This window comes from Pelmatolapia mariae, linkage group LG1, assembly GCF_036321145.2.
Source record: "Pelmatolapia mariae isolate MD_Pm_ZW linkage group LG1, Pm_UMD_F_2, whole genome shotgun sequence".
NCBI classification, from domain to species: Eukaryota; Metazoa; Chordata; class Actinopteri; order Cichliformes; family Cichlidae; genus Pelmatolapia; species Pelmatolapia mariae.
In genome coordinates this window covers 7,394,212-7,422,084 of record NC_086227.1, presented here as the reverse complement: position 1 = coordinate 7,422,084, position 27,873 = coordinate 7,394,212, and the positions used below count along the sequence as shown (strand labels likewise).

Below are 27,873 nucleotides of genomic sequence, written 5' to 3'. Positions count from 1 at the left end.
ACTTTGAAACAAATATCTGGTTGTTGTTTTTGTTTTTTAATCTGTGCTTTCATAGGTACCAAAATAAATTGGTGAATAACATGAATCACATTATATGTTTAACATTATCTTGAATAACGTTGGTATCAGTCCACTCCATTTCAAGTCAGAAGCTGATATTCTTGAGTTCCCAGTCAGAATTTTCAAATGGACCTTTAAGTCCTATTTCCAACTCGGAAAGTTGGAGCTTTCCCAATAACTCTGTGTTCACAATCCAAGATAGCAGCAGTGCACATAAACAGCAGTAAAACTGTCAACCTTGTAATCTGTACTGCAACTGCTGTGTATAATAAGCTGGGCCAGTTCCCAACAACTGTCGCCTCAAGGCACAACCAGCCGAAGTCCCCTTTCTGTCAGCGTAAAGGAGTTTAACTACATATTTAAAACCTGAGATATCTTAATACAATAAAAAGAAATCTAATCTCAATTTTTCTATATGATAAAGAAATGCTGCTGAAGATATTTAAAAAGTAAATAATCTGTCAGTGCGACTTTTTGTTCTTAAATTGGAAGAAATAAACGTGTGCAGTTACAGAAAAAGTTCTGGTAGCTTATAGCACAGACTGTCTTGTAATTATGACACAGAAAGTCACTGAGTTGTTTTTCTTTTACTTAAGTACTCTGGTGTACGATGAGTATAGCAAAAGCTATAATGTTTGACAGAAAATTCTGTTAAATGTCCAGAACTGATGTCCTCCTTCACATTTTCCAAAGCCATGAAGCTGGGCCAGATTGGAGTCTTTGCTGGGCCGGTTCTGGCCCCTGTGCCTTATTTTGATATCCCTGCCAAAAGCAAGGGCAGCCCAGGTTCTACTTGCTGCATTGTTAGTGATGCCTGAACAGTGCTTCCTAATCCAAATTTTCTGAATTTGCTGCTGTGCTAGACTGAACACAGGAGTGTATCCCTCAGAGCTCCAGATCCCAAGGCAGCTGAAAGACCTCTCTTGTTGAACTGTATACACTCACTCAGCGCCCCATCCTGTGTTTCAGAGTGGTACTAGATAAGATTAAAGCCGGCCCTGTTTCAACTTGGTAGAAATGCACAGACCTCTTGGCTATGATCATATACTGGTTCTCTGTTTTTCAGGTCTAGGTCATTTTCGAAGGTTTAAAATCTTTTAATGCTTTTTCCTTTGATATTTCAGATATTTTAACATTGAAGTCTGAGTGAAATGTTTTGTTTTGGAGCCAGGTTTAAGTGGACATGAGAGGAACTTGGTTTTGTTTGATATCAGAAAACGTGATGCTGTCTGTTCAAAACCTCTTTCCTGCTTCAGATGCAGGTTTAACGACTATTTCACACAATTTCTGGGGAAACCATCCGAAGCACAAATACGCATTTACAGATGCTAACTACAACTAACTAACTGTAACTAACTGAGTACGATAAGTAAGCCAGCTTTGAAATACACATGAAGACTTGATGAATAACTATCTGGCTGATCAGCAGGATAATCGCTGGCTGCTGCTGTCATGATTAAGCAGCTGTGCCACATTTAAAGAGCTCTCACATCAGTCGCCATGTCTTTCAAACCAAGCCGGTCAATTCCCCTTTAAATTTTTTGGGGGAGACACTGGTGCAGTTCTGTCCGGGGCTGAGGATGAGTAGGGGAGATGTGTATGTGTGTGTGTGGAGGGGGGGATTTCTCAGTTTGACATATATCCCAGGAGACACGCTTGTTTTCATCATGTAGAGGCAGCCAGAGAGCCGAGCTAAGTCACATTCAGCTTTAAACTTCCATCCGGCCTGAAGCTCACGCTGCCGTGACTGCAAACAGCGGCTTCTCTGCAGAAACAAGCAAAACAAATCACACGCAGGTAAGCACGTCACCGGGTTTAGGGCCGCTAACGCAGAGAATAGGTGTGCTCTTTCCTCCCGCATTATTTTTACATGCAGACCCAGCGTCGAAGTCTCTGCGCACAGGAAAACTTTGGTGTTTTGGTCGACCAACAGCGGGTGGCGAGCTTCACAGTTTAGAGATGTTTCTTCAACAGCGACATTACAGGGTGCGTGGACGCAGACGCGCGGCTCATCTTTCAGCACCAAGGACAGAGGCTGCTGCGTAGTTTGAAACCAGAGGCTTTCCCCAGCGGCCCAGCACTCAGCTCCACCGCTGCTGCTTTGAAGGATACACTGACTCACTGCAGTTTGTCAGCGCATACCTTCGAAGCTTCGAAAATTACATCGTTGTCACTGTTTTCTTTTCTTTCCTGATTTTCCAGACGCTACAGGCTCCTCCTTGTTTGCCATTTCCGATAGAAACGTGTTTACTCAGAGTACAGAGCTGTCATGAGAGAAAGCCACGAATGCGTGAAAATATTTAAAGAGAAATAGAGAAGAAACTTGAGGAATATCAGCGGTGGGGGATTCTTTCTCCAGTACACTTAGATATTGTTTTATGTGAATCGCAGAAAGAACAACAGTGAGACGGCACGGTGTAAAACAGGTTAGCATTGTATTGTAAATGGATTAATAACTCATGCATGCTAAATATTATTTCATGTTCTCTGCATGGAACAGTGTCTGTGTCTCTGCAGGAACTGTAGTGAGATTTCTCCACAGCTTTTCGGGTGCCTGCAGGAGGATGGATCAACGTAAAGCGTTCATCAGTGACATTTACTGAGCCAGAGAAATAAACTGAGAAATTAACATTTTGCTTTACCGGACTTTACCACTGTTAAAATTTTCTCCATTTGTGGATAATGGCTCTCAAAGTGATTCGCGGGAGTCCCAAAGGGTTAGGAATTGCTTTGTAACACTTTCTAGACTGATAGATGTCAGTGGCTTTGTTTCTAAGTTGTTTCTTTAGATGATGGTATGGTCAATCTGTCTGTCACTGTTAAAATTATAAAAACTGTGAAAAAAAAAGTGACAGTTTTGCTTTTGTATCTGCAGGAATTCCAATACCTAAGTGAAATTTCTCCATAACTCAGTTAGAGCATCAAGTAACATTTACTGAGCCACAGGCACTCTGTAAATATTTGAGACTTTGTATTTTTGGTTTAATTTTGTTTGCTGGCCAGGATCTTAAACATTCAAACTTCACTGCTTTTGGCTTTCTAATTAAGAGCACTTTGAAGTCATAGAGCAGTATTCCAGCTGGAACCACCTCTGTGCTGTTTTAACAGAAAAAGCTTCATTTTATTTTAATTACATGAATTCTAAAGATTATCAGTTCTTTTAAGTTATGAAGCAAATTATTTAAATGATGTTTTGTGTGCATTTCCTTTCCATGTAAAGTCTCAAGCACAAATACACAGTTTGGCTAAAAGTAAGGTGATCTGTAAGCTCACTGTATCGATGGTGTAAATGTTGGGAAAATTAGATTTTTTTGTGTAGCGTCTGTCAGGCTGCAGACTGACAGAGAGAGCAGTGTGCACACCCGTTAATGCTGTCAGGACTCTCTCCAGCTTTTTGAACTCATTTGGAGACTCTCTGAATGATTTACTAATCTGTCTTGGATTATATAAACACGCTCCATTTTCATGTTGTTTATATGCCAATTTTTCTTCTTTTTAATATTGTCTTTAACAGCACTGTGAAAAAGTATTTGCCTGTTTTTTAGTTTTTTTGCATATTTGTCACACTTACATATTTCAGATCATCAGACAAATGTTCAGGTTAAACAAAGATAACCAGAGTTAATACAAAATCCAGTTTTGAAATGATGGTTTTATTTAAAAAATCAGGAAGGGGGCAGATACTATTTCGCAGCACTTTTTATCTGATTTAATGCACTCACTGACAGATGGACTGTGACTCCGTTTTACAGGAACAGAAGAATGGCAGCTGCATACATCCTCTTCTTCACTTTGTGGGTCTCTACAGCCTTCACCACAGGATTGATCTGCCCTCAGCTCTGCACCTGCTCGGTTAAATACAGCCGTCTCTTTGCAGATTGCTCCTACAAGGAGCTAGATAAAGTCCCAGAGGGTTTTCCTCCCAGTGTTGCGACCATTAGTCTCTCTGCTAATAAAATCAGTGTACTACTTCTGGGGACATTTGACAATGTCACCAGGTTGATTTCCTTGTGGATGTCACACAATGAGATTGTGTCCATTGAACAGGGGACGCTTGTGCCTTTGGTTCATCTGCAAAACTTAGACATCAGCCACAATAAAATAGTAGACTTTCCTTGGGAGGATCTGCAGAACCTCACAGGACTGTATATGCTGAAGATGAATCACAATGAGATGGTCAGCCTGCCGATGGACGCCTTCTCCAACCTGAAAGATCTGAAGTCTCTTCGGCTCAACAATAACAGATTTGTGACCATAGCTGAAGGAACATTTGAAGGTTTGCTGTCTTTGTCACATTTGCAGATTTATAATAATCCATTCGCTTGCACCTGCTCCCTGGACTGGTTCAGAGTTTGGATTTCAACAACCACCATCTCACTCACTGAGCACAGCCTCATCACTTGTGCAACACCAGAGAAATTTAAAGGAATGGACATCAGGAAACTGCCCGAGACAAAATGTACAAGCCCCAATGTCACAGTATGGACTGAGTCAGATAATGCACAATTCTATGAGGGCAGCAAACTGGTCTTGACTTGTGAATTCAAAGGAAACCCAAAACCACTGGTCCTGTGGAGCATTCACAGCAAAAGCCGAAAACAGGAGCTGGCTTTGTTGTTCGCTGAGGAGGGCTCTGCAGAATCCAGCGAGGACTCCTCGGTGTCCTACGAGTCGGATTCAGTCAAAGTCTTTAATAACGGCACACTTCTTGTTTCAAACCTCAGGAAGGAAGATGGGGGCAACTACAGCTGCTCTGCCACAAATGAGCTTGGAAGAGCAGAGGATTCAGTTTTAGTTGAGGTGATGGCGCTGTCTACACCAACACCCACAAAGCAAATGACCACAGTACCCACTTACACTAAAACAAACCCATCTACACGCCAGGAAACAGTCAAAGCATCTGTTTTTAATGCTGTGCAGAGAAAAAAAATTATGAGCATCATACCCACTCACCCACCAACTGCAGACAGCGTTTCCGAACCTAATGAGGATTTAACAAAATATCTATCTAGCAAATGTGGCTTGACGGCTAATACGAGCTATATTTCGAGCCCTGTCTCAAATGGGAGCCTAGATGACATCAAATACACGTTTGACTTTGGTGTGATTGCATTAGGAGTGTCAGAAACACAGGCAACAGTGCGACTCAATCCTCTTCTCATGGCCAGACAAAAGGGCAACCAGGCAGCTGATGCCACCTCTGACAGCAAAGAGCACCACGGCCTTCCAGACATCTCAGAAAAAGTCCCTTCAAATGGCTTGTATCTGTGCGTCACCGCGGACCTAAAACATTCCGCTGTGCAGTGGTCGAAGATCAGGGATGGCGTCAACTCGTATCAGTTCAGCGGTTTGCGACCAGGCACCAACTATTCCCTCTGCCTGACCTACAGAGGGGAGGACTGTGAGGTCCACGTGCTGTTCACCACAAGAAGGAAGGTGCCAAACCTTCTCATCATCATCTCAGTCAGCATCTGCCTCCTGACCGTGTCCACTGTGCCTCTGCTCGGGGCTACATGCTTCCACCTGGTGTACAAGTACCGCAGCAAGACCTACAAGCTGATCCTTAAGGCCAAAGACCAGTACCACATAGAGAGGAACCTCACCACCAACTTCAACATCTACGCACCTCACGAGTCTCTGAAGAAGATTGACAGCAGCCAGCTGGATGAAGAGGAAGACGAGACGGAGAGCGGAGATGGGGACAAGGAGGCCGATACGGAAGAGAGTGTGGTGACCGACTCCTTTACTATGTCTCAGTGCAGGGGGAATTTGGACGACTGTGAGGTGGGATCTGAGTACAGTGACAGGCTGCCTCTGGGAGCTGAAGCAGTGAATATTACAACTAATTACAAATATCCCAATCAGTAACTTGTCACTATCTGTGATATAATGTAACTTGCTTTCGTAACATCCCCACCACCTCAAAATTACAATCCCATACAACTAGACTGCATCCTCCAGAATGATTGTGTTCTGGATTTCATTAATACTGATTGTAATTAACATATCAGTTATATTCTCACCTTTCCTTGACGCTCCATTTTTTAGCAATTATTTAAATATTAGTTGCGCAAGACCAGTCTCCATGGAATTTAACGCAAACCATGATAATTTAAATCAAAAGGTTCCACGGTGGAGCTGAAACACAGTATCCTGGTTTAAAGTATCATAGATGATGCCTTTGGAAACCATATTTCCCCTAAAATGTGACTACTGATGTAGTTTAGATGTATGCATTTAATTATCTTGGATCCAGGATTGTTTATCATTTGTTTATTAATTGTTATGTTGCTTCATTTGTTGGTGCCATTCAGTTTTATAGAAATATGACTTTACTACACTCGCTTGAAACAACAATCCATGCTGCAGCATTCAATGAATGCATGGGCAACTGGTTGCCTGTCTATTGATCACTGGTGGAAATTTTCCAGACACTCCAGTGCAGCAAATAGGACAACAACACGCTGATAAAATCCCCTCCATCAAAGCAGGAATTGTCTGTAAACTTCCTACTTGTTAAGAGATGACTTGAAAATTATTATTTTAAAATTTGGGAAGAAGTTTCTCTTCTTGGTGAGAACATGATTATCACTATGATGACCATTGATTGATCTTAGCACTAAACAACTAAAGGTACAAAGAGTTCCTTTGCTAATGGTCATTTTCACACATGTAAGAGAAAACAGGGGATGGTCTGTACAGATGTGTATTTGCTACTGAAAACACTCCTCCGCACATTGTGAGGAGCGTGCAGGAGGCAGGATGTGACGTTCATCACCGGGCACACTATCGCCTGCTCTGTTCACACGTGGGTAAACCACGCAGTGTGTAGACTTTCTAATATCACGCTTGTAGGGTGAAGTGTATTTATTGCAGAGATCTGTTCTGCCTGGTGAAGTTCGAGGTTTCAGTGAATTTACGAAAACTGTAATAAAAAGTTGGAGAAAGAAAGCAAACTGAAAAGCATAGAGGAAGTATGCACTGTCACCACATCTGCAGAATTCCTGATTTTCTTCTTTGAATAAAAAAAGTCTTTTAAATTTTTAAATGTGCACCTAGATACAGATCTACACGAAAATACACATAGTGAGAGACAATCACAGGGAGCAAGTATACTATTTAAACGTCTTTTTAAAAATGTATTTCAGTACTGGTGATCTTGAGAAAGAAAAAAAAGCCCCACAAAACATGCACTGACTTGACCAAATGTTAGTAACTCTATCCCAGTAAATGCTGTTTACATAAAATCAGAAAGTTACGAGTTAAGAATTTAGAATCAGAATCAGAATCAGAATACTTTATTGATCCCTAGGGGAAATTATTTTTATTTAGAGCGACTGTAACAGGCTGCACGCTGGTTGGCGCATGCGCATCTGCTTTCACGGTATGACCACAAGAGCAAGAATAAAATCTTGTGTGGTGAGTGAAGGTAAAATTTCCACAGTAGGGACTAAATATCTATTAAGAATTTCAAAGTGCACACTATGACTAACCAACACTAAGTCCTGTATGTAAATGTTTTTTCAGACCAGTTATTCAACGGTTATATCCACGTTTACATGAGTGCAGGTACGACAAGAAATGAAAGCCTATGTAACCTTAGAAACGCTGATATCTCCTTCATTTTTAAGCACTGTTGCTAAACCTGTTTCTAGATAACAGCAGGCAGGTCATGGATGAGAGCACACGTTTCTGCCTGTCAGGATGAGTACAACAGTCACAATCAAGGTTTGATTAAGGGAAAAAATGCTGATTGACTTGTGTCACAGATGAATTGCAGCGCAAAGCAATGTGCGTAGTGAAATCAGTACTAATAAATATGCCTATATTCTGCTTTAAAGTAAATGTGTGTGCTTCTATTAGGAGTGTAGTGGCTTAAAATAGAAATTTAATAAAAAATCACTTAATGGAGTTTAAATGTTAATGAAAACTGTGTTGTTTCAAAAAAAAAGAAAAAAGATCAAATCTTTGTGTACTGCAGCTGTGAGCACTTTGTTCAGCTATACGGTAAACATGTCCAATAAGGAGACGTGTGTTGACTCCAAATATAAGGCTTCTTTAAACAGACTCTATCGTGATAAAATGTAGACACCCTACTCCAAACGTAGAAGCACCTATGAGTGTGTGTTTGCTCTGTTATTGCTCTGTTGTATCTGGGTCATGTGTCCGTCCTGCTGTTTTTCCCAGGGCACAGTGTTAGAGGACCTGCATGCTGCCTGTTGTGGAGTCACAGTATGTTGTGTCTTAAAAATGGCCCAAATAATAACTTTAGATCAGTATTTCTTGTTGTCTATTTTCAGTTTTTTTATCCCTGTGATAAAGGAAACAGTATGTTTTTGCCAAAGTGTTTAAATATTGTAACTGCCCTATTCCTATGTGCCTCAATAAAGTTTGAAAAAAAACATTGCTTTCCTCTCCCTCAAAATTCAAAGTTGGCTTTGACATGCTGCCAGCACAGCTGTCAGTGTACCTTGGCATACCTACAGTATATTCTCCAAGTCCTTCTAATCCACATAGCAGGGGCGAAGCGCCATTCTTCAAACAAATGTCATGCTTTTGATGCCATGGTGGAGAGCACGCTAACGTGTCTAACCCTGTGAAGGCCATAGCATATGATTTATGTCATATTTATATTCATCAGATTATTCAGTAACCAGTCTTGGGATGTGGCTGGAGTCACTCCTATCAGAACAGAAATGTTTCATGACAGGATAAAGATGATCACTTAGAACAACTTTAATTGATGCTCAGTGATGAAATGGAGCAGTTGAGAGTGGTCCTAAGAGAACGCCCGCAGCAAAGATGTACCCGTACACAAGCATTCTGGTCTGTACTTCTCATGTAACTTGTCCAGAACGTGGTGCACCATGACTCATTGGATCGTCTCTCTATCACTCTCTTTTATTTATTTATTTATTTTTATTTTTTATTTTTTTTACAAATCTTACAACAGCATGTATTATTAGTGCTGCACTGAAGGCTTACATATGCGTTCATCTTAAGGAGCAACTTATGGCCTGGTAGCCCTTCTAACTTCCTTTCTGTCAGTGCTTTTGTTTATGGGCTGCTCATGCTCACTCAGATTTATCATGCTCTGCCTACACATATTCAGTCACCTAAGGAACAGTTATTCCTAATGCTAATGCACTGAGGTGCTAATGTGTACCTCAACTGTCAGTCCTGTTTACTTTTAAAAAGTAATTTCTTATACATTCAAATTTAATCACACAGTGCACATCTTGAAGCACTGACATTGTTTTGTTAATCAGAAAATAATAATGCAATAGGTGAAATGTACATGCATAGAAGATGATGAACAAGTTCTTGTAAAAATTATCATGTGATTCCTTAAAAATGTAAGTTAAACATTAAAAAAGAAAAACAGGAAGTAAAAGACTTTACTTCTTAGTAAAAACTTACTAATGACTAGATCAAACAAGAAAGCTGCTTTATGATTAAGATAATAAGATCAATAAACACTAAACATATGATAAATTCTGGTATTTGGAAGAGTACACAGGAGGAATATTTTACTGTTAAATTACAGTAAAGTACTATATCCTTACCCTGGTCAGCATGTCCTCCATTATTTACCCTTTTAGTTTATTGTCTTTCTTTAACAGTAATAACATTTACATTTCAGGATATTTTCACTCACCAAGCAAGAACTGTATTAAACCATAAAAACATATAGTATTTAATATATTTGCTCAATATTCTTAGTATTTAATATTAATTTTTTTAAAGGCATTAGAATTTACAGAATTCAGCTGCATTCACCAGGAATGGGAACAGGGGAGATGCATGCATTATTGGATAGTAATTTACAGTCATCAACAAAATAAATTCATATAAAAACTGTGAATTTTCTTTAAAAAATATTGACATAGTTTTAAAAGAATGACTTAAAAAAGAAATATGCAAATTTACTAGCACATTATCTTTTTGCCTTTTTATTTATCTTCAGGACTTGTATGTAAAACAGCAAACATAATAGTGAACTAACAGAAAACTGTAATTAGGTATCTAAATATGAGATAGCATGCAATACCATCATTATGACAAAGCTGAAATATAAATAAAAACATACACACATACAGTCTTCTAACAGCATATTAAGATCGTACACTGTATTCTGCAGCAGAAAACAATGTTTATACTATAGTAAATATAAAATATTTGTATCTTCAGCTTGTGAGATTTTGCTATGAAGTTGGTTTATATATAAATTTGCCCGTCCATTCTCTTAAATATCCTCCTACACCACTGAGAACACAAATAAACAATCAGTATGAGCTGGCATAGCTACATTACCCCCAGACAAAAATAAACTAGGACCGCTTATTGACTCCGTGCTGCATGTCTGATGCTGACATTGATCACTGCCATCAGTCTGTGCGTCATGCAAGTCAGTATTAACTAATTAAAAAGGCTTCCAGACTATATGAGCTGAGACCTGCATTGTTATTAATATTTCTTTTGGAATCCCATTGGATCTTATTTTTGCAGCGACATTTCTTCAGAGCTCCTTTTGGTTGGTTGAAATGTGATGTACACCCTGCGGGGATACTTCAGTGATAGACACTCCAATCAACCTCAAGGTTATAACCACATATCAAGTTGTAGACTACCTAGGGTCTCTGACCCTTTGGGGCACCAACGGGGAACTTCTCAGCACATCCTTTATTCTCTGGCACTTAGAAATGCACAGTGGTTCCTTTGGGTCAGGCTTGTTTCAGTGTATCCCTGCAGCACTTTCAGTAGTTTTAACTGGTGGAGTCAATTTGTGGCAAAGAGAACTCTGTCACGCTAACTGTTGTGTGAGGGAGTTCAGTAAACACAAACATCACATACAATGCCTGTGATGTACTTTGTTATACATACAGTAACGAAGTAAAAAACTTACTGAACTTGAGTAGAATTTTCAGGTATTTGTACTTTACTTGAGTAGTTTTTTTTCTGACAACGTTTTACTTTTACACCCTACATATTAAAATAAATATCTGTACATTCTACTTCTTACATTTTCATAACAGACTTGTTACTTTTGTTTTAAAACATTTGACAGGGAGCTATTATTTTACGTTACTGCGGGCCTTCAAACATCAAACCGATTTAAGCCTGAACAGTAACTCATGACAGGCAGTCCTGTTCATGTATTAGTCACCAGGGGAAAAGAGATGAAAGAGGCAAAACTGTGTGCCAAAGTCAGGGGTTAAAGTGGTTTGTGCTTTCTTTTTTTCTGGCATAACACCGACACAACACAAGTACTTCAGCATCTAGCTAGCCTAACAGAAGAGGACAAAACAAAAATGGAGTGACATATTTTTAGTGGCAGGTAATTTCAAATACAACATTTTTATCAGCACAACAAGCATCATCAAAAGCACTGTGCGCAGTTTGTCTGCTGCTACTGCTTATTTCACAGGGAGAGAAAAGTCAGAGAGCTAAATTCATTCAGAGATGGAGATAAGAAAGACAGGACAGGGGAGGAAGAAGAGAGGTTAGATTTAAGGATAAGGACTACAGCTATTTCCTCATTAGGATTGGATAAACTAGAAGTTTAAAGCTTACATGATGTCTTCATGTTTTTAAATAATAATTTCCATAATTTTGTTGTACATGTACATGACAATAAAGGGCTATTCTATTCTAAATCAGATACTGGGTCTGTACATGTTACATGTTGTTTCATATTGTGAAACAAGCTGCAACAAAAACTGAGGTAGACTAACCCTAACTGTGTTATTTATGAAAATACTCTACAGATTAGTGCAGGGTGAAAAGGTTAGCTAGTCTGTACTGTGATGCATTTGAAGTGAAGAACAGTGTGTGACTTGTGGACAGTGACTGTCTAGTAAAAAGTTACACAAAATAATGTCAGGATAGAAATCAATCAGGACAGCTTATGAAACATCTGCTCACATCTGGTTAATATCAGGTGTATAAATCCACAAAGAGCAGCGGGTCAGCTGATCACAGCCTGTACACTAAGAAAATCTACTGGAGCTCACATTAGAAATTAATGTGAGTTGTGATTCTTTTCTTTTCCCCACTCTGAGCCATTAGAACTGATTTTAGGTTTCCTCCACCTGCTGAATCCCACATAATTGATTCAAGCTGAGTAGTTCAGTTCAGTTAACTTTGCACAAAAATAGGTGGTAGAAACACTCTCCAAAGAGCTACTTTTATTACTTTGAGTTCATTTCAGAGCCGGTACTTTTTTATTTGAGTATAGAAGTTGAATCCGTACTTCAGCTTTTACTGGAGTATTTTTTAACACTAGTATCTGTACTTCTGTTTAAGTACATATATTCTGTATTTTTGTACTTTCTGGATGTGATCTTAACGTAATGTTTTTGTTGCCTAAAGCTAACCTAAGAGAAATAAACACAGAATCATTTAGACAACTATTTACATAAGTTAAATGCTAAAAGATCTCTGAAGCAAAGCAGTTGATTGCAGTAGTTATATTTAGCACATGCAGGTTTGTTTAATGCAGATCACACCCAGTACAATTTTGAAATATATTGCCAACTCAAACTCATTCTGTTTTTTCTTGGCTTTCGGGGGTCTCAGTGGGCTCTGCTGGCTCTGCTCCCAGCTTGCTGGCTTCCGTCTTGCTGCCCTTTTTGGAGGTTCGGTTGGGGGTGCCATTCAGGACGTTCTCCGAGTTCTGCAGAGTCTGAAAATGCTTCCTGGAGCCCAGCAGGGAGGGGTTGTTAACCAGTGTGTACATCAGCTGCCAGCGAGAGCGAATCCTTTGACTGCTGTTCGCCTTGCTTGGCTTATTCTCCTGAATCCCTGAAAGCATGAAGGAGGAGCAGGCTGAGGGCAGAACGAGACAGCAAACCATGGGGCTGAATATGCTTAGTGTCATGTATCAATGTATGCATGACGTATTTTGAAAACAGTGGCTAAGAAATTGCTACAACCCCATGTAGCAGCATAAGCATGGTTCGTGTGTGTGTCACTGAAAAGAACACATTGTGGAGAAACACTCAAAGTCGTCTGTATTTGGCAGCTCTGTGGGTTTAGAAATTGTAGTCAGTGAAAGCTACACAACTAAATATCCATTTTGATATGTGTCATTACAAGCAAATTCATCTGAGAGTCAGCAACTTATAATATAATGTAGAGAAAAGTGGATTTGATGAAAACACAATGGTCCTGTGCTAATTTTGGCATGCCAGTCTAAAGTGATAAATGTTGCTCTTTCCTGTAAGCTAAATTTTTTATAATTTATACTAACAATGTTACACAATTGCAACATGCAGTAGTGATGATCATAAAGCGAAGATTGCCAGGATGCAGATTTCAGCATGGCAGCATAATAAGCAGAAATGCTAAATAATAAACATTGCTTATTATGATTGGACCACAGCATTAGCAGTAGCAATTAGCTGAGTCTACTGTAAAAGCTCTTCCTGACAGTGAGGATAATTAAGCTGGACAGTGTAGAGCTGAGCTTGACATGTTGAGAGTAACACATTTTAAAGTGGCCTTCAGCACAGAAGTTAAACCATGGCTGTATTAAAAGAATAAGTCAGCACTGCTTAATTTTTTCCCATTGTAATCATTCTCAGTATTACAACAACTCCCTCTCCTGCTCACAACGCATTTTTTTCATAAAGCACTATTATTACATTCTTATTAAATACTTAATGTTCAATATGTTTTAAATGTAGTGGCACAAAAGCTGGACTGTGTGTGTGTGTGTGTGTGTGTGTGTGTGTGTGTGTGTGTGTGTGTGTGTGTGTGTGTGTGTGTGTGTGTGTGTGTGTGTGTGTGTGTGTGTGAGAGAGAGAGAGAGAGAGGATGTTTGTCTTTGTGTGTTTCCAGTTTAGGATTTCTACCTTCCTCTGCATCTCGTATTTTCTGGCCAGCTCTCCCACCCCCAACCATCATGTCCAGCAGCAGCCCACAGAAAGCCTTCATCACCGGGTGCGACTGACTGACCTCCACCTTCAGGAAGTGTGTGTAGTAGCAGTAGGCTAAATAGAGTCAAAGGTCACACAGTAGAATTTAAATCAGACTGTATGAAAAATGCAATTGCATACTTTTGTTATTATCATCAAGTCATTCAAAATGATTAAAATTAGTAACAGTGTTACTGTACATAAAGGCTGTGTTCACATAGGTCTATATAGTCTGTTCCTCAGGACTCCAGGATTCCATTGTTCTACACAAATTGAATGAATCGTACCTGGGTCATAGGACTCTGCTGTGCGATGCAGCAGACTGACGTCAATACGACCAAGATGGATGATGTTGTACAAAGCTGTTATTACTATTCTCCATATGGCAACAACCAGCCCCACCACAGTGTTGATTAGGAACAGCAGGTACGTCAGGAGGAACAGACTCTCTCTGAAAAGCATCATGGAGGAGACTGTGAGAAAAAAACTGAGTGTAAACATGAAGTTAATAACATTAGCAATACGAAGCCTGTGACAGAGCTTGTGACCCTGAAAGTGCTGACCTCTGATGAGTGGAGGCTTCACATTTTTAAATGAAGTAATAACAAATCAAGGATTCTGAGTTGCATTGTGGGAAACGATATTTGAGGTTGGACCATAATAGGTCCTAAAATTCAAAAATCTCAACCCTTTCAGCTAGATTTGTTCTTTGTTCTCCAACTTTATGCCTCAGTACAAAATTAAATAAACCCACTAATTATTATTTAACAATCTACATAAATTAAATAATTTCTTTCTATTAAATGCATGTTTTGAATCAGTTTTCAGCCTAAAGCTAAAACTACTCAACAGAAACTCTCTGAGGCCCCCTCTCCACAAAACAAAGACCCCAGTGTCCTCAGAAGGAGTTGCATGTCTCTAATTAACAAGTTGAATCCCAGTGAGAAAGTATTCATGTCATAATCTACTTAATCTACTTCTTTAGTTTTTTTGACAATACAGATACAAAGCCTTCAGCACTAAGAGCTGGAAAACCATTTATTTATTTATGCAGTTCTTTGCAATTTAAAGACATCATTTATGCTGTAAAATAGCTAAACCAAATAATTGACACTTGTTACTAATAATTAAACAGTTTCATCCTCAGAATTGCATTGCATTTTTATTAGTATCGAACAAAAATAAAATTACAACTAATAATTGAAATATCTAAGTAATAAACAAAACCTAATTAAACTGCATTCCAACAAACGAGTGGGACTAAACAAACACACCTGTTGTTCAGGTCTCTTGTGCCGGCTTTTTGTTTGATGAAAGCGAACTTAGCAGTCACATGCTGAAGCCCTGTAACCAGTATCAGTGTGACCCAGGCTGGCCTGAGACACCACAAAGGTGGAAAATGAAAAGTGTTTTGAATCATTGATTCATGAAAAGAGAAAAAAGGAAAGAGCTATATGAATCGTTGCTGACTCACCATGCCTTTCCTGCAATTTCAAAGACAATGATGTTACGGCCGTAAAACACTGGGATAATGATCAAAAACACCAGGAACAAGAAGCAGATGAAAAACACAATGGTCTGGATAGCCATTCCTGTAGAGTTAACACAGAAACAGGCCACTTTGAATATTAAAAGCATTTCTAAAAGTATTTTTTTTCCATCTGAGCCATTTTTTTTAACAAATCAGTCCATTTGAAATGTTTTGTGGTTGTGGCGATCTAAAGAATGAATTCTGCTATTTCTGCATTTCTAACGTAATTAAATAAGCAAAAAGATCAAAAGCAAAATCTTAAAATCTTATTCCATTTCTTCAAAGAGCTTCTTCTATTTGCCCTTAAGCCTTTTTAAATGGCCAGCACAATAGGTTTTATCAAGCATCACTCACAAGCATTTGCAAAGCTGGATTACTACATAGTTAGTACTTTAGTAAACTACAACGAGTGCATTCATGGTAATAAGGGAACGTGCCATCCAGATCAACAGCCTGTCTCGTTTAGTTGTAATTCTTTTCTTTGGACAAAAAACTTAGAGGTTTTTGAGAGACAATCCCTATTAAAAGGACAAGCCGAAGGTTGGTTTTTTTCCTTTTCATGATGTGGTATTTTCCAGCATTATTCTTAAAACTAAAGTCAGTGATGCAGTTTATTCAAGCTTTACCAAGGCTGACGATTGCAGCCTGGTATCCTGTCAAGCCCATCCAACAGACAACACCAGGTCTAGACGGATGCATGGTTTTCTGGTTGTTGCAAATCTTGTAAATGTCTCCCTTATACAGTCCTCTTAGGTTTGATCTGAAACACATTAAGCCAGTGACACATCAGGTTCAGACAGGAAGGCCTGTCTGAGAAAAATCTAGAGAAAAATAAGTAACAAAGTTGAAATACTTATCATCAGGCAACAATGAGAAGTCTGGCAATACTGGCGTTAGACTATAATCAGTATTCAGAATAAGTAAACTTTTCATGAAGAAAATATAGTTTCCTTTAACCAATGCCTCCAGTCTCTGAGGATTTACTGCACATACCTGTGGAGAACCATGGACCTCATGAGCATAATAAGGCTGACCAAGCAAGACAGGGTCATCGCACAGAGGTAGCATACTAAAGCAAATGATGCAAAAGAAAAAACAAATTAGTCTTACTTTAAAACAAAATACTTTGGTATTTTGTTTCAGGGACAGCAAACAGATCCACATACCTTCCAGCAGCCATGTGTAAAAAGTCACAATTCTAACAACCTCCATCCTGTCATCTGATAATACAATCCCAAAACCCAGTAACAAGAAGGCGATATTTTCATCAATACCAGCACGAACAATGTGGAGAGTGGGCACCACCAAGACAACTATCAAGAGTGCGGTCTGTAGGGTGAAACAGGCATTGGTGAAAGTAAAACAAATTAACCAAGATGGTATGACATTTTAAAATAGGTAAAGGTATTATTGGCTTATTTAAGCTCACATGATATATAGCCACGCAGGTAACAAAAGATGATACCGCCAGCTTCAGTGGAAAACGAAACACTGAAAGGAAAAATGATCAAGTAGGTCTTTAAAACCGAGTCGCATTTATTCCAGTCTTACTGCAGCATTTCCAATATGTCAGATATGCAGAAGAAGTTAAATCAGCATTACATAAAAAATATATCTGTATGAGAACACTCACCTTTTTCTGGAATATAAATGTAACCCTTAATCACCTCCAGAATTCTCTCTGCCAGCGCTGGTTTGTCAGATACTGACGAACTACAAGAGAACAAGTCGTGAGAGCTGCAAGCTACATGGATGCATGGATGCTATTTATATTTAATTTACTTATTTACTTATGTATTGCTGATATCTGCAACTGAATTGCAAGTTCCCTTTCAAGCCTCCCCCAGTACCTCACTATGGGAAGAGCCCTCCGGTGTGATCCATCAGATAATCAGAATCAGAATCATCTCTCATATCCCCCTTGGTTTTCAGAGAATCTGGGTTACGCTAGTAACCAAACATTTTCTACAGTAACAATTCAAGGCCACAAGCTCCATTGCAACACTGTAGTACTATATTTCCTCCTATTTCGGTTCACATCTAACTCTTCCAGTAAGTATTATCGTTAATAAATACTTAAATATTCTCTTTAAATAAATAAAATTTCAACAGGATATTAACTTAGCTGTTTATTTATGCATATTACAGTTCTCAAAATTAAAAAACCTTGTCTACAAAGAATTTAGAAAATACTACCGTATGTATTCATTTGATCTTGATTAGATTAATGCACTGTTCTCATTGTTTTGCTCACACAACTTAGACAAAGAAAACAAACTTGAGCTGATTCAGAATAACACAGTCAGACTGATCGTCAGGTAAAATTGAATAAACATCCAAATCCCATTTTGCAATGACCATTTCGGTTATAGAGGTTTATCCCCCGAAATATACAGTAAACCTTCTGATCTAATCTGGGTCTCAGTGTAACCAGAGAGCCTCTGATAGGTCACTCCTGGCTAAAGGTTACCAAGCCTTTTGTAAGCACCTTAATTGTTCAATGGCCTGTTGAAAATAAACAAAGCTAACACTTCATCTTTTTTAATTCAGCATTTACTTTATTTTTAATACTGTCACTTGCTTTTGGCCTGTCTTTACATAATAAACTTCACTCATACTTCTTTAATTGCATGTAAACTTCTTTGTACCTTGTTTTGAAAATAACTTTGTTCTTCCTCTTCTTCCTATCAGTCTTAACAGTAACCTGGATCTTTAAGGTGACTTTGGTTGTTTTAATTATCCTAATTTTATCACCTTTGAAGGTGCAAGCAAATATAGGTAATCCACAGTTTTAAAATGCTTTTACTTTGAATGAAAATCATGCATACATGTGGAGACACATGTGGTAAATTTCAACATATTTGTGGGTTTAAAGGATTATACACCATTACACAATTGAAGCCAGTAGGAATCTCACTTTTAAAAATAATAATTTTGGCATGTGGCTTGAAAGTGCAATTAATTTGATTTGCATGAAGCTAGAGAAGCAAAAAATGATCAGTTGATTTAATATCAAATGCTAGACTCCACTAATCTCATTTTTGAAGTTACTCCAAAACAGCGATTATTTTAGCTTATAACTTGTGGAGCCTGGGCTCTGAACCAGTGACAGTCAGCTAATACAATATAGAAAGAAAAGAATATTCTGAAAGGAAAAGAAGAAAATCTTTAGCAAATACTACTCTATAAATATCTATTAAAAATAAACCTACAAACATTATCAGGCCTTTGTCACATATTACATTCTGAAACTGAGAAGTGAGAAAATGATCACACTGCTACAAAGTAAGCTGCTAGCTCACTGTAATGGCACAGTTAATGAAACTGGAACTAAAAACATTAAAGTCAGCAGCAAAACTGCCACTGAGCGAGCTTTCATTATAAATTTTGCCGTCTTCATTGAAATATGATCCCGACCTCTATCATGTTTTTTATGTGTCACCACTCTGACTGAGTCTCATAAAATAAATCACTCTTTCATCTCTGCTCACCTGACAGTTGAGGACTTTTTCTTGAGAAGTAACTTCACATAGTTGGTGTAGTAGCTGCTGTCAAGGTCCTGTGAGCAAAGACATTTTAAGGTGTCAGTATTTCAGAACATAACTACAAGTTTAATTTCCTTCATAACTCTGTAGTTTCAATGTTACCGATTAGTGTTTGTTGGGGATTTAATCTGCTTTTGAAGTATAAGTCTTGAATTAATATATTTGAAGGTGGGAAAATGTCACCTCTCCCGTCATAATCTGCTGAAGGACACAGGGTTAAACCTGTTCTTTTTCTGCACAAGCTGCTCATTGTAATCACAGTTCTGTTTTACATAATTGAACTATATTACGTACTTATTCATGTGCACCAGCCACAGCCAGAGATAAAAATCATACATTTTTAGAATGTTGAAATTTGGAATGTTTGTGTATTCTGACTTTTCTCACCTCGTCGGTCTTTGGTCCTTTCACAAACAGCAAAGGGAACTGAATGCAGAGATATGCAAGGCAGGCCAGCTGAGGCAGACTTGCGAGTAGAGCATAGTATTTATAGATCTGTAAACAAATAAAATATGCTGTCCTTTAAAGTATCAGTTCCTCCAATTGTAACGTAATGTAATCACTGTTTTTATACAAACCCATAATTATATCAAATTATCAGTTACTAAAGGACTTACTAAACGACAAATCACAAATGTTAAACAATTACAACCAGACTTGGCTGTTCCCATCTTGTTTGGGTTTTATTTCTTCCAGCTTTTGCACTGTTTTAAAACTTTTTAACTAGACTAGCTTGTGTCTGCTACAACTAGAAGCAAGATCAACACTGTACAAGCATGTCATGAAAGTGAAACATGGAAAGGAAAATCTTTGGGATTGGTTGAGTTGTTGCCACAGTAGCTTGTTCATGCACCTCAAAATCTACCATGAGGTTGCATAGCAACAAATGTCTTTAAATTCAGCAGATATTTGAAATCTGTGTAGGATTTTTTATACCAAGTCTGATGTTGAAAACAGAAGGGCAACATAAACTTTTAAAGAAAGTATTCTTCTCAGATATGAAATTCATTAGTTTCCCTCAAACATTATACATCAGTATTTTTTTGTTGGTATTTTACCTCTGGAGTCTTTGGACAGTCAAATTTCTGCCACACCAGGACTCCAAAGTGAGTGAAGGAGAGCAGTGTCCCAAACACATAACCTGCTTTGCGCTGCAGAGTTCCACATACCAACAGAGGATAATACAGGATTGGGTAATAAAATATGGCGATTATCTTCATGTACTCTGGAAAAAAAATGACCCAAAAAAAGACAGGGCATATCAGTTCCTAAAATGAAACCTCTAATCTAATCAGTATAGACAAAATGGAAAAACAAGGACTCTCTAGAGTCCTCCACGTGAATAATCTGATTCATAATAATAAAGGGATAATAATAAAGGCAGTGTATGTTCAAAAACCACTGACTGGCATGATAATCAAACCACCATCTAACTGAAGCAATTACAATCTTCATTACAACTAAAGAACAAACAAGCATTCAGATGTCTACCTTTAATATCTGCTGGAGTATCTTTGGAGAAAGGCAGAGGGTCTGGGGTGATCACCAGCATTGCCAGCTTGCTGAACACCAGTCCAAAAACAGCCATAACCACTCCTTTTTTCTGAGTCTGATCCAGGAAGTTGGCTGGACTGTGAGATCACACAGGGAGGCTCAGATAACATGAGACAAATGTGCAGTTAAATTTGTATTTACCAAATTTACCTGAAGATGCTTGAGGATCCTCTTGTGAAACCCTGGCAGAATTTATTTTTCCTGGTGAGACCTGCCAGGATTAACATGATCACCAGCTAGATGGAAGGACAAAATTTTATAAGATCTTCGGTTACGCGTCATACAATTAATGCCACATCAGTGATTGTCATTATATACTAATATAGTAAGCGTTTTTTTATATTACATGCTGGAAAAGCAGCCTTAGGCTAGCTTGTTCTAAAAAGTTTCCTTTTGTCAAAAGCTGCCCCAAAATGTTGGCAGATTCATAAAAAAGACTGTTTGTAACACACTTGTAAACAAGTGTAATCGAATGCTTCCTTGAAATGATAGGACAATCTGATTTAGACAGGATAATGACATTCGTTTCAGGTACAAATGGTGAAATGCAAACATTATTCTTAATTTGCTGTCGTGTCACTAAATGATAAGGCTTTACTGTGCCCCCTATCTTTCAGGGCTAAGTTGTATTTGATTGCATTTATCAGTTCCGGTTATTCTCAGCCTTTGCCAGCTCCAGGAGCTCATTAAAACTTCAACTTTCCAAAATAACACAGCACAGTAGATATGTCAGGAACTGACCTATAAATCAGAAGAACCTCAAATAAATAACCTTGTTTGGTAGAAAACATGTTTCATGACCCACCTCTAATAGTTTTTCAGATTGTTTACCGTACAATGAAATTGGGTCATATGACTGAGTCAGTTGTGTTCATTCGTAATTGGTTCAAGGCTAAATGACAGTAAAAGTCCCTAAATGGCATATCCTTTGCGAGCAAAGACAACTGCCGGACTCCTGGAACATGCACCAAAGGATGTACTGGGACATGAACCTCTCTCATCCGCTTATGTTCCACTTAAAAGGACAATAGTTTAAATGTTCAAGCTGTGTTGGCAGCAAATCTAGAATTTTAGCTGATACTACATAAAAATTTCTTGGCTTGTGAGTCAGAGTCGGCCCCTGCTTGTTCTGTTTGTTTGCAAAAAGCTATCTTAAGGCTAAGATGACCAGCGGATTACCATGGTGACAATGTGCACTTTTTTTTATACAGTCTATGATTGCAATCAACTGCTTAAGCCATGCATTCCCAAGAAACTACAAAGGTATCAGTGTTTCTCTTGTCCATTCTGCCTTACTGTAGAAACAAGCAGTGTTGGGTGTAACAGATTACAAAGTAACACATTACTGTAATCACACTACATTTTTCAGCAACAAAGTAATGTAGCATGTTACTGAACTAAATTCAGTCATTTCATTACAGTTAAAATTATGCCACTGCTTGTGTTATAAACTGCGTTCTTCAGTCATCTGCACACAGGTGGATAAAAAAAAACATCTAACAAACGTTTTTTTTTCTGTGCACTTATTAAAGTATTCTGATTCTGATTCGCGCCACAATCAGCCAATTTCAGTTCTTGTGCAGGAGGAAAACAGCTTGTGGGGTGATACAGCCTTTGAGGAGTGGATATGCATCCTCTTATTTTTATTGCATTTTAATGAGTAGTGTAATGAATTACTAATGAATTACTAAGTAATGAATCACAAAGAAAGTAATTAATTGCATTGCATTACTTATAAGAAAAGTAAAGAGTAATATATAATACTTTACTTTTTAAAGCTGCATTTCCTTAGACACCTTTTAAATTATAAAGGGACTTATTTTAGCCTAACTAACACAACAACAATTTGCAGTTATACATTAATGAAGCAAAGCTATAAATACTACATTTCATTGTGCTACTACAGTAGCCTATAGGTCCATTAAATTAATGCTAACTTAATAGTTAGCATTATTTCCCATATGATCATAACTTGGGTGGTGACAAGTTAAAGAAAAAAAAGCAACACTCAGTGACTTGAGTAAGGTGTTGTGTCACCATGTACAACCAGAACAACGTCAGTGCACTGTAATATTGATTCTCCACGTCTGTGGATCTGCACTGGATTTAGAAGAACATCATTCTTCTAAATTATTCCCTTCTTTGGAGTTTGGAATATGGTGATGGAGAGTGCTAATGTGTTCAACAAGTTTGATATTATACCGTATTTTAAGTGATCCCAATTTATCTGCAGTAACCCAACAAAACAACCCCCTGCCCTTAAGAGAGTAGCCAGGTCCAAGTATACTTACTGATATCGATAATATGCATATATGGAAGAGCTTGTCATCTGCTGTTGGGTCACATGGTAAAATAACTCTGTGACAAAAAGAAAATGAAGAATAAAAACATCATTACAAAATGTGCAAAGTATATCTAAAACAAGTCAAACCACCACATCTCAGCACTTTTCTGACCTTGTGGATGTACCAGGACCCAACCTGTGCAAATAATCAATGCTTATGGCCCCATTTGACACCTTTGACTCAACTTTTTTATACTCACTCTTTGGGTGGTTTTGTAGGCTCTGCGTTGTTTGAGTACCAGTCTGAATAGTCATAATAAGAATATTGAAAAGGCTCAACTTCCTCTTTGCTCTGATTCATTGCAGCTGTTTAATCAAGTCATACAGGTGAAGCAGGACAAATAAAGATCCAGAGGACTCCTCCTGGTCCAGCTCCAGTCAGCGGTCTGTTGGTGCTGCTGCAACGTGTCAGGACAGCTTGGCCCAAGAACCCCAACACATTCCAGTCCAGCTAATAACTCAACGCAGCAGATTAAGGGCTGCACAGAAGGGAGGGAGAGTGGAGCAAGGTTTAAAATTCACGGGAAATGAAGCAAGTGGAGGAACAAATGTTTTAAACCTTGCCACTTAATCATTTAAAAGTGATTCATAGAATAACATTTGGTCAAAGACAATGTAGCATCACGTTTAGGGATTTAATTAACAGTCAAGTTAACAAAAAAAATGTATTGTTGAGTTTGGTGGTGCAGATATTTAAATGGTTAGTAAGTAATAAGTCTGAGTCCAGTAAATTCTTCACATCTGGCTGGTACCATTTCTACAGTGAAACATGCTGATGGTAGCATCATCCAATGGGAGTGCTACTCAATAACAAGACTACAGTCAGGAGCCATGTATTAGGCACAATCACTCTTCAGCACAAATATGAAATCAGCCAGTCACATGGGAGAAACATCAAACTGAGCATCAAATTAGGTTGTTGTTTGGTTGTTGTTGCCAGACGGACTGGTCCAGCTATTGCAGAAACTGCTCATCTAATGGGACATCTCATGATCTTCACCTACGACTCTATGGGTTTGTCATTCAGATTAGGTAATGTTATTTTTGCACGGCAAATGGCACCAACCTGTTTGCCTCCCTCCGCTTGTTACTTAACAGACTAATCTTTTAAGATGAAAATCTCTCACTGAAACAGAGGCAACCTTTGTGTGAACGAGTGACAGAAAGGTGAAAAAGAGAATTGGACACGTGACGTAAGGACCTCGACTTAAAGTTTTATGAAATAAAAATGAGACAGAAAGAAACCATGTGACGAGCATCCAGTGCCGCTGCAGAGAATGAACACTAACAACAGACCTTCACCTTCTCCAAGCTGCAGCTGAAGCAGGACTTTATGATGATTTCCAGTGCTCATGCTGTGTATCTTAAAAGAAAATTTAATGGCACCGTTTGAGTCAAAGCATATTTTGCTGGGAAATCAGGTGCCTGTGGGAGCTGAAAGTGTTTTAATCTGGATTGGTGAGTTTCCGTCATAAGGCTGCAGAGGGCCAGCTGATCTCATCCAAAGACCGTGTGGGACTGTAAGGGCCTGGCACTGGATCCAGAAGGCTCAAATGCTGCTATTTCAACATAGAAAGATCACCACAGATGTGCTGGATGCTGTTCTTAACTTCTTAAACTCCAGACTTTAAGCTCAGTTTCAGCTTAGAATGAAAAATATTCGTGTTAAAATAAGAGTTTTCAGTTTCTTGCTCTTTAAATTTGGCTTACAAGCATAAAAAAACAAGTTTGATGTCTCTATGAAATGCAGCAGGGGTCCACTTCCCCTCATCTGCTGTGTCTCTTTGATAGTGGCAGTGTGTTTGAATCAAAAGGTAAAGAAATACTGACTGACGTCTCTTATCAAGCTGACATTTGGCTGAGGTACACCAACGCTCATTTAAACCACATAGAACTCATCATTTCAAATCTCATTTCAAGGTGGAATTTACTTCATTTCAATAATACTGTGATAAGGTCACTGTGTAGATGGCAATGTAAAGACACGTGGTACAGAGTGTAAAGATCCTACTACTCCTTGATGTAGTCAGGTGTCTGACTACAGTCTGGTCAAAATAATTTTTTTGTTTGTTTACCTTTTAAATATTGGAAGGGTGACAGTCAGAGGCATAGAAATACATGGGGGGGGGGGGGGTATAATACATATACTTATATATTCAAATATGTATTTGTATTTTGAATTTAATGCTTTTCACAAAAAAAGACAAAATACATTAAGCAGAAATAACATAATAATGAGCAGTTACAGCATGATAACTGATGATAAGTTGTAACTGTTACTTTCTGTGACCCGTGTTTCAGTCATGTGTCCATGTTTGTTTTGTCTCAGTGTGAGGTTCCTGCGTTATTTTGAAGGTCCCCTTATCCTGTGTGCATTGTTTTCAGTTTAACTGCTTTTGTTTCCTCTTCCTTTATCCACTGTATACCAGCTGTATCTCAGTCCATCCTTCAGAGGCCGCATTTGAAGGCCGATTACGTCACAGCGACGCGACGTAATTCGAAGGCTGCTCCAAATGCAGCCGACAAATGCGTCCTTCATTTCCCCCGGATTTGAAGGATGGGTTGGGTGTATCCTTCGTGGCCCAACCTATCCCAGAATTCATAGCACGGCCCAGCCAGTTCCAGTTTCCAACAATGGTGGAATACTTAGTTGTAAAATTACTCTCATTACTCTTTACAATACTTTATTAATTAAATTATTATTCCTAATATTTCCACAATAATATAAAAATACTTTGCAAATGCAGCAATGGTGGAGAAGTGCGGCTAACGAGTTTGAAATATTACTCTTTCTGGGTCACAAAATAAACTTTTAACATATTTTCAGGCGAGAATGTAGGTGTGTAAACTGCAAATATCTGCTCGATTTATCAAGACATCACATATTTGCAAAAGTGCTCCAACGTTTTCTGAGATGTCTGTTACTCACCAGCTCGAAAGCTGACCGGGTGGCCAAGGCTCACTAGAGCTGGCGAGAACACCGGACTCCCGGCACATCGTTTTCAGACCCTGCACGGTCTTTCACTACTCAGGTTAAACATGATATATAAGTCACTTAGATAACTTAAAAATGTTATTGTTTGGCTTTTTTCAGTGTTCTGTTTGTTCCTGAGTAAATCGGTTTGGCTGAGATTAAAGTTATAGTTTTCACACAGCTGAATAAACATCAAACAGAAAACTGATTAAACAGAAAACTGATTAAACAGAAGTGTGAGATGGTAGAGAATTTACTCCAATGTCCTGTTATATTTTAGATAGCAAGGAGCAGACGGCTAAATTTATTAAACTCCACCGAGACAGCTGCCGAGGCAAATCTGAAGGCTAGACCGTCCCATTTCACAGCCTCGCACTTCCGGCCTTCTCGGTCTTCGGAGGATCTGGCCCACGCAGACCACGTAGGCGGGGTCCTCCGAAGGATGCAGTGAGACACAGCTATTGTCAGTGTTGGGGAGTAACGGAATACATGTACCGCCGTTACGTATTTAAAATACAAAATATGAGTAACTGTATTCCGTTACAGTTACCGTTTAAAAAGGTGGTATTTAGAATACAGTTACTTTGTTGAAATAAATGGATTACACGGCGGTATTTTCCTGTTTCATATTGTCGCGGGTCAGGACTGTTTGGGTTTTGTTTGACAGCTACGTTCTGTTGTTCCAGGCGGCAGCGCTACGGTTGCCATGGTTACAGGGTGACACTCTCTCTCTCTGCGTGTTTCCTGGGTGAGAGAGCGCCTTTTTGTTGTTGTTGTTGTGCTAAGCTAAAAGGCAGAATGCTACAGCGCCAAAGAATGTAGCCTCATGGGCAGTGTAGTCCGTGCTGCAGGGAGAATGGACTGCCATGTTATGTGTCTGTGAGCGAGGGAGGGAGAAAAAGGAAAAGTACGAGTTGTCACCGAGCAAAAACGGGAGCTGGAAGCATGTAAATATAATAATAACCACTGCAGCCAAGAAGAGTGCCTGACGAGCCCAGTTGTAAGTAAGCTATTAAGACTCGACTGTACGCTGTGTTCGTGTTTTCCTCCGAAACAATAAGTTCCGTTGGAGCAGCCTTTCAACGCCTCTCTTTGTCTCTCGCAAGCAAAGTTGACCCAGACAACAAAGTAAAGCTATTTTTCGGCTACGAGCCCGACACGGAACCCGCCCTAAAGTCCCTTTACTACGGTTCGGAGCCGCGGACCTTCAGTAACAGTAATAAATCACAGCAATAGTACATTCACGTAGTTGTAAAAATCATGATAATATATTAAGTAATCCAAAGTATTCAGAATACGTTACTCTCATTGAGTAACGGAATACGTTACAGAATACATTTTGGTGCATGTATTCGGTAATCTGTAATGGAATACATTTTAAAAGTAACCTTCCCAACACTGGCTATTGTCTCGGACACAGCTATTGACCGAAATCTGTCAGTCCAAACTGTCTGCAAGTGTTGGATATTCTGGACTGTTTCTACTCCTGCCAAGAGTGTGTGTTCTGCAACATTCACACTAAAATTTGAGTGAAAATGGTTCATCTGGAGTAAAACAAGAAATAAAAAGTGTTTTTGCTTCTACCAGCAGTCTTAAAGATGTCTCACCAATGTTTTTCGGTTTTGTTTTTTTTGTTGGTTGTCACTTGAAAGTGGGTGGAAAGGTGCCACATACATGATGCTGTCATTCCAACACACCAAAATAATGAAGTTTCACTTAAGGCTGAATGACAATGTTTTCAAATGACTCCACAGCTGTATTTAAGAGAAACAATAAGAAAATTGATACAGTTAATGCTTAACGCAAAGACATAAAGTAAAATGTCACTCTCCATGTCTGTGGAAAGCAGTAATGCTGATACACCAGTATAAGCATTAGTCTTACTCACACTTTGCTTAATTTTTAATTCTAATTTAAATAGGAGGTACAGATTAAAGGGGCTCAAC

General features: G+C 38.7%; 2 protein-coding genes across 3 annotated transcripts; one reads left to right on the top strand and one right to left on the bottom strand.

Moving 5' to 3' along the window:
* The first annotated feature begins 1,579 nt into the window (after nt 1-1,579).
* On the top strand, nt 1,580-8,438 carry LOC134625735 (immunoglobulin superfamily containing leucine-rich repeat protein 2-like). 2 transcript variants are annotated; one of them, XM_063470989.1, is made up of 2 exons: nt 1,580-1,857; nt 3,813-8,438. In XM_063470989.1, exon 2 carries the CDS (start codon nt 3,823-3,825, stop codon nt 5,926-5,928), a length of 2,106 nt encoding a protein of 701 aa, XP_063327059.1. In that variant the 5' UTR covers nt 1,580-1,857; nt 3,813-3,822; the 3' UTR covers nt 5,929-8,438. The 2 variants fall into 2 exon arrangements, with proteins under 2 accessions (XP_063327059.1, XP_063327065.1); XM_063470995.1 differs by lacking the exon at nt 1,580-1,857 and adding an exon at nt 1,924-2,486.
* A 2,935-nt stretch (nt 8,439-11,373) lies between these two features.
* On the bottom strand, nt 11,374-23,384 carry LOC134625724 (receptor for retinol uptake stra6-like). Its single transcript, XM_063470978.1, has 17 exons — nt 23,154-23,384; nt 22,901-22,967; nt 20,760-20,845; nt 20,547-20,686; nt 20,114-20,280; nt 19,443-19,550; nt 19,002-19,069; nt 17,144-17,223; nt 16,940-17,001; nt 16,677-16,839; nt 16,504-16,579; nt 16,137-16,270; nt 15,454-15,571; nt 15,254-15,355; nt 14,267-14,430; nt 13,917-14,054; nt 11,374-12,864 (listed from the first exon to the last, which is right to left on the bottom strand). Exons 1-17 carry the CDS (start codon nt 23,252-23,254, stop codon nt 12,605-12,607), a joined length of 2,034 nt encoding a protein of 677 aa, XP_063327048.1. The 5' UTR covers nt 23,255-23,384; the 3' UTR covers nt 11,374-12,604.
* Between the last annotated feature and the right edge of the window lie 4,489 nt (nt 23,385-27,873).

Coding starts and splice junctions, on each gene's coding strand:
- LOC134625735 (XM_063470989.1), top strand. CDS start 3,823: ATGGCAGCTGCATACATCCTCTTCTTCACTTTGTGGGTCTCTACAGCC.
- LOC134625724 (XM_063470978.1), bottom strand. CDS start 23,254: ATGAATCAGAGCAAAGAGGAAGTTGAGCCTTTTCAATATTCTTATTAT. Junction 19,551..20,113: donor ACTGTCCAAAGACTCCAGAG/GTAAAATACCAA, acceptor ATTTGTTTACAG/ATCTATAAATACTATGCTCT. Junction 12,865..13,916: donor AATACGAGATGCAGAGGAAG/GTAGAAATCCTA, acceptor TCATGCTTTCAG/GGATTCAGGAGAATAAGCCA.